Source organism: Natator depressus, chromosome 1, assembly GCF_965152275.1.
Source record: "Natator depressus isolate rNatDep1 chromosome 1, rNatDep2.hap1, whole genome shotgun sequence".
NCBI lineage: Eukaryota > Metazoa > Chordata > Testudines > Cheloniidae > Natator > Natator depressus.
This window is the reverse complement of record NC_134234.1, coordinates 34,339,861-34,352,079: the sequence shown is the minus strand read 5'-3', so window position 1 is coordinate 34,352,079 and position 12,219 is coordinate 34,339,861. Positions and strand designations below refer to the sequence as shown.

Genomic DNA, 12,219 nt, shown 5'->3' with positions numbered 1-12,219 from the left:
CAATATTTTTTTATTCTTCTGAGAACTAGCTATGTGCATTTGGAGTGTATTTTCCTCTCAATGCATGCGTGTACTGGTAACTCCCAATGATTTCGTGCTTCTCTCCAGAGGAAGCTATGTACCTTCTTTGTAGGGATATTAACTCTCTTGAGAGAACAGCTGAGCTTTCATGGTGAGATGATTTTCGTGGTATCACAACTGTTAAAACATGTCCAAAATCCTGACTTATCTGCTAACTTTCCCCTAACTGGGTTAACACATTGCATGAAAAATGAACTAGACTTGAGTGTGTCCACTGGTGCTAATGTCATTTACATAGCCACCGTGCATATGTATCTTGGATAAATAAATATTTCAAAGCCACAATTTAAAGGTGCATGCTATTTACCAGTCACTGCTTCCCCCGCAGATTGTGTAAATCAGTGCTAATGCAGTGGCATGGTGGCTTCTCCAGTGCAAATTGTGACTCATTCTCAAGGTAGAGATTTTACATTTTATCAATTAGAAATTAATTTACAATGCATTTTAATGTGTCTTTTCCTACAAGCTACAATTTTCAGTTCAGAGATTAAACTCTTGCTTGACACAGGGAAGCTGCAAAATTGTATTAGTCAGCTCCCTCCATCTATCAATATATTATTCAACTTTTCATCAACAAATTGAGGGGCAGAATCCAACAGAAAAGATGAAAAACTAAAAAAAGAACTTCCAAAACTAAAATAGGTAATTTTTAGTCCTCTCTTTTTTAATTATAAAATTGGCTTTAGGGAATTTTTATAATATTGTATGGATTTTATAACCATGAATTATAATTATTCTTCAAACCACTGTTGACTGTATTTTTACATCAGATGACTCACCACAATGAAAAACCTGTGCATGGAAATTTAAGTGAAATAAGAGTATTTGACAAACATTTTAAATTATATTTAGACTTTGATATTATATTATTTAGTGGTATTACAGTAGCAACTATATGTCCTAACTCAAATTGTGGCTGCATTGTGCTAAGTGCTGTATAAATACATAATAAGAGACAATCCCTGTCTCAGAATGTTTACATCTAAAGAGACAAGACAAATGGTGGGAGAGGAAACAGAGGCACAGAGCAGTGAAGAGACTTTCCTCAAGTCACACAGCAGGTCAGTGACAGAGCAGGGAATAGAACCCGGTCTCCTGACTTCCATCCCAGTGCTTTACCCACTAGGACTCTGATCCAGCATCATTAAAGTCAGTGGGTGTTTTGCCGTGGGCTTCAGTGCAACAGAATCAGGGCTGAGATTACCATGTGCAATCACATAAAAACTGGATTCCTAATATTTACCTTTAAAGAAATCACACTGACAATTTATTTTCTGAATGTTGCTGCAGGTGCACAACCCTGTGTTGTAACTTCCCATGCAAGAGAGCAATTCACTCTAAGACACTTCCTACTCAACCTTACAAAGTCCACTTTTGCTTTGCAGTTGACCTGGACAGACTGAATGATGACGTGAAACGTTACAGCTGCACTCCAAGGAACTACTCTGTCAATTTAAGGGAGGAACTGAAGCTGACAAACGTCGTGTTCTTTCCCCGCTGCTTCCTGGTCCAGCGCTGTGGGGGGAATTGTGGCTGTGGAACAGTGAACTGGAGATCCTGCACCTGCACAGCAGGGAAAACAGTGAAGAAATATCACGAGGTATTTCATTCTTATGTGTCGTCTTTGTGATTGCTCTGTGGGTTCCATGCTAAAGCAGACTCGGAAATACTATTCCCAGAGCTGTATGTGCTGCCATTGCTGATTATGGTGGTGCTTCTACAGCAGAGGTGGGCAAACTATGGCCCGCGGACCACATCTGGCCTGCAGGACCGGCCTGCCTGGCCCTTGAGCTCGTCCCCGGCCTCTCCCCTGCTGCCCCCCCTCCCCTGCAGCCTCAGTGCGGGAGGGGGCTGCACTGCGGGGGCGGGGAGAGCAGGAAGGGAGGCTCACCCACAGCCTCAGGGGACCAGGCGGGTGGTGCGGGTGGCGGGAGCGCGGTGAACGCAGGCAGAGGACTCAGGAGGAGCACCAGGCAGCCACGCAGCCGGCTGGAGAGAAGCGGCACTTTGCAGGGAAAACCACCGCTTCTCTCCGGCTGCCCCTGCTCCTCCTGGCTCGTCTGCCCATGTTCGCAGGGCCACATTCTGAAAGGGGCTTTAGAGCGGAGGTTGGGTAGGGGTGGGGTCCTGGGGGGCCTGTCAGGGGGCGGGGGTGTGGATGGGGTTGGGGCAGTCAGGGAGCAGGGCGGGGGTTGGATACTGGGTGGGGACGTGGGGGAGCGGTTAGGGGCAGGAGGTCCCAGGAGGAGATGGTCAGGGGACAAGGAATAGAGGGGTTGGATGCATTGGGGGGTCTCAGGGGGGACAGTCAGGGGGCGGGAAGTGGGAGGGGGCGGTTAGGGTTAGGGTTTGGGGAAGTCACAGCCTTCCCTACCCAGCCCTCCATACCGTTTCGCAACCCCGATGTGGCCCTCAGGCCAAAAAGTTTGCCCACCCCTCTTCTACAGCGTTAAGGATCGGCAAACTCCTCTGTAGTCATTTAAAACTGCATGTGAGATACAATAAGGCTCACTGTTTGGGGGCAACATGTTTGGTGAAATGTACCCTGAAATTGACACTTGCACACAATGGCAATGAGTGCAGTATTAATGCCTAGATGGGCAGAAAAACAAATAGGAGCTTTCTAAGTTCTACCTAAGTCACTAGGGAGCTTGGCTAAGAAGAATACCTTATTCCATAGAAAAGAGCAAGGATCAGTGACGCAGCCCAGGCAGAGATGTACTAATATAAGTGCAAGGAATGGCAAGCCATTACTTATATATTTAACACATATTAATAGCCTCTTATTCGAAGATGCTGAGCCCCCTCAGTCCCCAGTAAAATGAGGTGCAGCTAGAAATGTTCAGCAACTCTTCAAATCAGGCTATAAATGTATGTCAAACATATATAGACACGGTCTAAGGTTATAGCATGTATATATGTCTAATACAATATACAGCACCCACACTGAGAGGTAATGTACTATAGTGTAGAACAGCCTCCCCTGTATTCACTTGGGCCATGTCTATATTAAAAGGTGCACTAGTTGTGTTAGCACACCAAACAGAATTCATCTAAAATTATATAAGCTCAGTTTAAATTGATTTTAAGCATCCATAAAGGCCTTTGCTTTTAAAAACTATTTTAGTTAAACCAGTGTAACTTTTAACATAGATAAAGCCTTAGGCTTTCTGAGACCCACACACACCAATTCTATTGATCTGCAAGGGAGCCTAATTTGGTATAAATTTTATGCTAAGGGTTTCAAAAACAGCATAAGAAGATGCAAATTTCAGTAGGGTTGCAGCTGCCCTTTCTTACACCTTCCTGGTAATTACTTTTCTTGCTACATTCCTCTGTGCTGCCCCCTTGCAGTGTGAATTGTGAATTACACCAATTTAGACTCAGTGAACCAAATTTAGAAGTGGTGATTAAGCAGGGTTGGGGAGGTGAGTTACATGTTGGAAAGTGAGTGGGACTCTATGTAAGTCGCAGGAAATCTAGAAAAAGTCCCAGGAGGCTCTGATCCTGCAATTGGATCTCTCCGGGCTCCATGCAGGTGCACAAGCCCACTCTCCTGGATCAGATTGCAAGATCGGGGCCTAAACTGGTGTGACATAGCCACTGAGAGGGCCAGAAGAAGGTGTATGTTATACCAGTGCAAACTCCTTCTAAGCTCATTGGGACTTTCTAGTATAGGGAGAGGGGGCTGCTTTTCTCACAGCATAATTCTAACTGCTTTTCACCTTGCCGTGCCTGCCTCGCTTAAGACCACAACTGGATAGGACAAACGAAGCACCTTTGACTCGACTGCAGGATTCTGCCCTTCCAATTCCCCTGCATGTCAGAGGCCTTTGATTCATTTTGTCCTATCTTTTTCCCACTCAGCCATTTTGTGTGCGGCAGCATTTGTCCCATAAGAACAAAACTTACCATATTCATTTTTAATTAATTTGAGTCACAAGTGGGAGGGGGTTAAAAATCAACAAGGAGAGAACACTTTATATTCAAGCTTCCAAGAGAGTATTTACAGCAACAGAGTGAAAAATATCATTGAAAGTTATCGCCCATTGAAACAACCCTAAGTAGGCGGCTGTGTGCCGTGTTGAGTTCATGCCAGACACCACACTCACCTGTAAGAGTTTGTTTTCCTACTTTATTTAGGTCACAAATGAAAAGGAGTTTGATGGACTCTTAATCTGGAGAGGGTGCTTGCTCACATCACAAAACCAGCTCAGTAGAGGCTGAGGGCTGGAATACCAGGCGGTTGTTGGAGGTCAAGACCTAGGTGCGTAGGCAGAGTTTGTGGGAAAGCAGGCGCTGTATCTTGCCGTAGTCAGCACCATTACTCACTTTCTTAGGCACAAGGTCTTTCCACAAATTTATTGCAAAGTACAGTTGGCTTCAATTCAGCTGCTATAAAGAACTGGAGCCTAGTTAAAATTGTACCAGTTTTTAAGAAAGATACATGGGATGACCCTGGTATAATTACAGATCAGAGAACCTTATCTCAAGGCTGGGTAAATTAATTGAAAAAATAATTTGGATAAAATAATTGAAAAAATGTCTACTAGCGTTATAATACCCCTAGATTAATATGAGCTGATAAAAAGAAGCCAGTATGGCTTATATAAAAATATTTATATGACACCAGAACTTTGTATAACAGTTTAGAGAGAAATTTAAAAGATATGCTCCTTCCTTCTAAGAGTTTACAATCTACACGACATGATCTGTCATGGATTAGAAACTGATTAAGAGATAGACAGCAAAGAGTAGGAATAAATGGGCAATTTTCAACATAGAAGGAGGCTAACTTTCAGTTTTCCCAAGCTTTCAGGCTGGGTGTTATTTAATGTGCAGTATTTATTATTGATCTGGAAGTCGGCGAACTATGAGGTGGCACAGTTTGCAGATAATACAAAATTATTTAAGTGAGTCAAGATTAGAGAAGACTGTGAGGAATTTCAGAGGTACTTAACATAATGGCTGATGAAATGTAGTGTAGACAAATGCCAGGCAGTGCATGTTAGAAGGAACAATGTGTCACAATGCCAGAAAAAACAGATTGAAGGCCAAATTCTGACCTGACATGCAACTCCATGCACGGAATGAAAGTCAGAGGAGAATTTGGCCCCAGGTATCATTGTGGACAGCTTAATGAAAACACTTTCTCAATACCGTGGTGGTAAAAAAAGCAAACAATACTTTACACTATGACAGGTTTCAGAGTAGCAGCCGTGTTAGTCTGTATTCGCAAAAAGAAAAGGAGGACTTGTGGCACCTTAGCGACTAACCAATTTATTTGAGCATAAGCTAGCTGTAGCTCACGAAAGCTTATGCTCAAATAAATGTGTTAGTCTCTAAGGTGCCACAAGTACTCCTTTTCTTTTTGCGAATACTTAACACTGTGTGAATAGAGAGTGACAGAGAATAACACAGAAAATGTTAATCATCCCATTAAATAAATGTGTGGTTCATCCTCATCTGGAGTACTGCATTCAGTTTTGATCATTAAGTCTGAGAAGAATATGGCAGAAATAGAAAAGATCCAGAGAAGGGCAACAAATGGAAAACTTCTGTATGAGGAGAGATTGAAAGGCTTAGAACTGTTTAGAGAGGAGACAAGAGAGGATATGGTGGACATATATAAAATTAATGAATGGTACAAAGAAGGGATATAAGGCCCTCCGATTTTACCTTTTTTCCTTTACAAAAAAACAAGGGGAGACTCAGTGAAGAGAAAGGCAAAACATTTAAAAATATAAATGACAAAAATGATTTTTTGCACAACAAACCTATAAAAACTACCCTAAAATATTATTGTAGCAGATGGCGTAGAAGGATTCAGTGAGGATTAGACACACAAATATGAACTTCAGTCAAATCAACGTCAGGACATAAGACAACTATGGACAGCAGTTAGGAAGAAACTTCCCCCATAAGCATGCTATTGAATAATTGGTCATCATTGGGCATTTTGATGCATCTGGTACTGTTGTGATGGAATATTAGCCTAATAAAATAATGGAGAGACAAGGTGGGTGAGGTAATGTCTTTTATTAGACCAACTGCTGTTGGTGAAAGAGACAAGCTTTCGAGCTACACAGAGCTCTTCTTCAGGTCCTGGGACCAACACAGCTACCAAAATATTGCAGATAATTAAACATTGGTCAGAATCAGTTTGACAATGCCTATGTTCCCCAAAAACTTTACTCACTAAATTCAGAGTTCATATTTTCCCTTTTTCATTAATTTATTCCACTGTGCTTTTTGTCTGTCAGACCAGTATGGGTTAAAAACAGTGTTTCAGCTTTGAATGACCTGGCTTTTCTAAATATAAATTTAAATGTATCCCTTAGGGATGAATTAACAGCACAAAGAGCAGTGATTTAGCCATATGCCTCCCACTAACATTAATACAAGTTATGCAAATAAATCCACTTGTCATACACTATAGATATGTCCATTAATGTTAGTCCAAAATATTTTCATCTGTAAATAGCTTTAGTTCTTCTGTGTCCGAGCATTAGCCAAACATCTGTGTGCTTTCTTATTCTTCTTCCGTGTTTCGCTGTCTTTTTACTTAAGAAACAGCTTGGGAGTGGAGGCAGTGTGAGAGGGACTCAGGTGTATCTGTTTTAAAGCCATGTAGCTGCATTGTACTTTAGAGGCCTAATCTAAAACCCACTGAGGTTTAATCAGAAGATGATAAATCATGAATGGAAGGGGCAGGGCTTCTTACCTATTTTTACATCACAAAAGCTGTTCATTTCCTTTAAAATCTCCACCTCCAGTTTAAGGTGAATAAAGGCTAAGGACCAAATTCAGAGGTGAGTCTAAGTCTAGTATATTTTACACGCCAAATAGAACAGAAGATGGCATGAGATGATGTAGTTCATAAGACATTCATAACAGGAGAAACTGCTCAAGGCCTTTGTTATTCCTGCTGTTAACTTTGCCTAAACAGTCTCTTGGAGCCTGAACTATTGGACTGCTGTTGGATCCACTGTCACTGTCATATGTGAATATTTTTCTACGCAACAGTGTCCATGAGTTGGCCACTCACACAGGAAATTGTGTCGTGTTTGAGGCCTGTCTCTCTTTCTGTGCGCTTGAGAAAGCCTTCCCTTCACCCTCAGTGAGCCTCCTCTTTTGGGGTGAACCAGGAAAGGCACATTTTTCAGCTACAACCTTCTGCTTTCCCACCCTGCAGTCAGTATCACGCAGTTACCCAGCGAGTTGCATGCACTCAACCGAGGGGTTGTTTTGTACATCCAATACTAACTGTGCTGAGAGAGAGGTTTGAGAAAGTTAGTTTTCCTGATATTGTTGATTTTTGTTTAGATCCCTTTTCTGTTCTCTTCAGATTCTTAGACCGTGCCCCTCACTGTGGTATCTGAGCACTCTCCACTAGTACACTAAGGAACATGACTAGCAGCTGTCATGTGGTCTTTCATTTTCTCAGACAACTGCTTTAGTTCCACAGAAGCTCCACCAAGAGTATAAAATTCTGCCCTTTCATGTCCATTTGCAAGGTATTTGCTACCAGGCAGCAGAAAATATGAAAATGCCCCATTGTGGATACCCCCTCTACTCTAATCCTTTGCAAAATGTTAATAGTGAGACATAAAATTTTTCTTACAAATCTGAAATTTAGGGCAAGTTTGCCAAAAAACCTCAAGAACCTTTGGAATTAAACAGGACCTTGATTTGAGCAGACTGCCCATTTTATGGTTTTGAACAGAAACCTTGTGAAGCAGGATGCTTTTGCATCGTTCCAACATGATATTAAAGAAAACTGGTTTGTAGGAGCCCTGAACTCAAGGCAGACAAGCACACATGAATCAAAATTTAAAACAGATTAGCATGAACCCCTGCAAACCAAATTGGCCAATCTTCACATCGTATGCATTAATTCCGTTTAAAAGCTTCTCTCAATCACGTTCTTCGGTAAGTGATTCCATCAGGCACACCACCGGGCTCCTCACAAAGGAAAGGCAAATCAATAATCATTAATGTAAATGAATACAGCATACTTTAATCAAATGTCCGTGTCTGCTTTAATCTAACTTGCTGAGATAGACTGGAAATAGAATGATTGTTCCAGAGAGACATCTTACATTCTAAAATTGAAGCGAGCATAGGCGCAGCCTGTTGGGAAGAAAAATCCTGTAGATGATCTCAGTCCAATTCTTTATGCTGCTAGGACTGAGCCTGTGCCATCCACCCAGCATGTTCATACCTCTGAGAAACAAGAAATCAGTTTCCCCATCTCATTGCTGTAACTGATGAGATGTGAAATGAGTTTCCATGAGAGATGAGCACCCTTAAGGCAGTAACTAGAGTTTGTCACAGTATATAAACCTTCTGCACAAACATTGTTCTGTGCAAGACAGCTGAGAGACATTTAAGGAAAACGGAAAGTATTGAGGCCCATTCTTGCACCTTTTCACCTGTCTGTCATGCAAAGGCCTGTTGCCTTTTTCACTGTGTATCAGAATGTTAACAGATATTCTTTTCTCTTTCCTCCTATTCTAACAATTTTAGAGCCCCTGTGCCCAAGTTTCATGATGGACAATGCATGGCTTAGGATCTGAGAGGTAGCAGAGAAGGGTCCAAGCCACAAGGTTCAGAGTATTATTAGCAGTGGTATTTTTTATTTTGTGCTGCACTCAAGTAGCTGCTATGTACCTCAGAATACATATGCCAAGACTGAACCTTGTCACAAGCTGCAGAAAAATGGATTTCACCAGACACAATGTAGCGGGGGATGGGGCGAGGTAACAAGACAAAATGGAAAAGCATGAGGGAGAACAGATGAAAGTCACAGCAATAAAGTAATGTGGTCACTGATGTATGGCATGATGCAATAAATAAATGTTAGGTTTTCTTTAATAACCAGTAAAATGTCACCTAGTTGACTGCATTCTCGCTGCTTTTGCAGAAGTGAGCCTTAAGGTGGCAATGGACTGAATAAAGGGTAGTGGTCTCCTGTGTCCGCTCAGGAAGAGCTTTCCTTGCATAGGTGGTAGTATGGAGTGTGGGAAATCATGGGAGAATTGGTCAAATAAGGTATATACAGGTTGGTGGGGCAATGCAGTAAGAGACAAGAAGGGATCCCTAAGAAGGGATTCATTCAGAAAGGAATTGATAAGCTCAGATCAATGGGCAAGGAATGTGATCTGTTTGGGGTTTTTTGGGGGGGGTGTTGTATGCACTGGGCAGTGTGTGTGTATGTGTGAGAGAGAGAGAGAGAGAGACTTAAGGGGGTAAGTTACAGTGATCAAGACAGGGGAGAATGAGAGCTTTACAGGATTTATATATAGGCAGAATAGAAATGCAAGGAAGCAGCAGGAGGAATAAAGGATGACTCCTAGGTTACAAGACTGAGTGACAGGGACGATAATGGTGTGTTCCTCAGATATAGAGAATGGGTGGGGAGAGGAAATAAGACTTCAGTTTTGGCCTTATTAAAGTTTAGATTGATGGTGGTGAGGTCAGTGAGACAGGCTGTGATGCAGGTTTAGGTAGAGTGAGAAAATTCTGGAGTGAAGAAAGTTTGTAAGTTCTTCTTTGAGTCCCTGTGGGTATTCTTTGTTGGGTGCACATGCACTCTATGCGCTCGGGACCAGAAATTCTTCAGTAGCGGGGTCCTTTGGGCTGCACCCTGCATCTCCTCATGCTCCCAACTAAGGGCATAAAGGGCGGCACCACCTGATCACCTCTCCAGATCCTTTCTACTGCTTAAGGTCTGGGATGGAAGTCTCCTTTCTCTGTACTCTTTCCAGCATTCCCACTTGATCTTCAAACCTGTAAATAATTATAAATAGTTTTTATATTTGGATAATTTAGTTAGTTCAGGGACTGGGGAGTCTCCCTCCACTAAATCCCTCACCAGTTGGGGTGCCTACTATGCCCAAAGTTCCAGGCTTCAAACCTTGCCTGTCCTGCCTCCAGGTCTTCCTGGTGAACGACCTGCGTGAGAGTTGCCTATGCTGCCTCAGGGAACACAAATTCCCTCAAGGTACAATATTTATCATACTTTTCCCCCATGTACCAGGCAGTCTTGTGAATTCAGACTCTGGAGACACCTTGTGGAGCTATTCCTGAGGCCCCATTTTGACTCTGGGCCTTCCACTCCACCTCTTGCTGACCTAAGCCACTGGCTGGCACCCCTCCAGCTCCAGCATCCACGGGTTCAGAGTCCTCCAGTCCCAAGGACTCTGTGAAACAAAGGCACAATGCAGGAAAGGGTAAACACCTTCACGAGAAGAGGGATAAAACAACCCAAAAAAACCCTCCGATAAGAGGTCTACTTCTCCCATTCCTCTGGCACCACCATTCACATCTCAGATCAGGGTGCATCTGGAGCTCACAGAGAAAGGCCAGTACCAATGGTACAAGGAGCTATAATGCCCAGAAATCACACTCTGAGAGGTCAGGTTCAATTCTGGCACTGGGTGCAGAGACAGAAGAGAACGTTCTCCCTCTACACTGGCAATACCAATCCAGCAAAAGTCCACTGCTTCTACCGTGGGCACCAGCGAATCTGGTCAAACTCAAGACACCTGCCAGTTCTCCTATGGTGAGCATTTGATACACTCTTCTTGAGGGTCCGCAATATATATGGATCCAGAATCTCTGATCCTCTTGAATCCGGTTCTGCTGAGCAATGTCCCAACTCTGTCAACTAGGTATTCCTGGTCCCAAGATCCAGCCATCTGGTGGAGGCCCCGGCATCATCAGCGCACCACTCACCAACTCCCGTCTCTGATCAGTCGGAGTCAGGTCATGTGATACCACTTACCCTGCCAACTCCTATTCGTGAGACAAAAATGACCTGGCACCAGCAATCTGGTAAAGAACCATTAGCCCAGTCAGAGCTTCCAGAATTACCTGGATGTTGTCGTGACCTCGCAAAGCTGCACTAATGCCCAAGGAACCAATGGGTCCCACTTCCCTATTCCTATGACCTCAGTCACTGGTCATATGAGGGCTTCTGGAATCCATACTTTGGGGCATCAGAGTATGAGGTCCCTGTACATCACCCCTAGCAATGGTTTTCCAGAGAGGAGTCAGAGTCCCCACAGGAGCCTTTGATTGAGGAGACCGTACAGCTGGTACCGCTGGATCCACCAGGAGCTCGTTCTTTGTCCTCCCTGAATGAAGTAATGACACCAGCCTCTCCCTCACCTCTGCACAACTACAAGCAGTACCATGAACTCCCAAGGAGGATCACTGAATCTCTTCAGATCCCACTGAAGGAGGTTCAGGATCCTACCCACATACTCCTGGACATCCTCCAGGCAAACCTCCCTCTAAGGTGGCCCTTTGTATCAATGAGACCATTATGGAGTCCATTAAGTCAGTTTGGCACAGGCCTGCTACCTGTACCCTGACCCCTAATAGAGTCAAGACAAAGTATGTAGTTCCCTTCAAGGAAGCAGGATATTTGCTTTCCTACCCTAGTCTTAACTCAGTCGTAGTCCAGGCAGTTACAGAACAGAGTAGGCTGCAGTAGCCCAGGTCCACCTCTCTGGAAGCCAAGAGATTGGATCTCTTTGGCAGAAAGAATTTCTCTTTGACCAGCCTATTATTCCACGTAATAAATTACCATGCGTTGATATCAAAGCACAGCTTCATTAACTACAGCAAGCTGTTGGAATTTCCTAATAAATTGCCACAGGAATACAGTCCAAAAGAAATCTGATGAGGTTCAACAAGGACAAGTGCAGAGTCCTGCACTTAGGATGGAAGCATCCCATGCACCGCTACAGACTAAGGACTGAATGGCTCGGCAGCAGTTCTGCAGAAAAGGACCTACGGGTTACAGTGGACGAGAAGCTGGATATGAGTCAACAGTGTGCCCTTGTTGCCAAGAAGGCCAATGGCATTTTGGGATGTATAAGTAGGGGCATTGCCAGCAGATCGAGGGATGTGATCGTTCCCCTCTATTCAACATTGGTGAGGCCTCATCTGGAGTACTGTGTCCAGTTTTGGGCCCCACACTACAAGAAGGATGTGGAAAAATTGGAAAGAGTCCAGCAGAGGGCAACAAAAATGATTAGGGGACTGGAACACATGACTTATGAGGAGAGGCTGAGGGAACTGGGATTGTTTAGTCTGCGGAAGAGAAGAATGAGGGGGGATTTGGTA

At 43.5% G+C, this 12,219-nt stretch overlaps 1 protein-coding gene across 3 annotated transcripts in view; it reads left to right on the top strand.

The window, feature by feature from the left end:
- The window catches only part of PDGFD (platelet derived growth factor D), a 191,420-nt gene that overhangs the window by 167,233 nt on the left and 11,968 nt on the right, over window positions 1-12,219 (top strand). For all 3 annotated transcript variants that reach the window (XM_074957233.1, XM_074957234.1, XM_074957229.1), the window contains one exon: window positions 1,467-1,681. In XM_074957233.1, coding sequence (XP_074813334.1) covers window positions 1,467-1,681 — 215 coding nt within the window. The remainder of the gene's footprint in view (window positions 1-1,466; window positions 1,682-12,219) is intronic.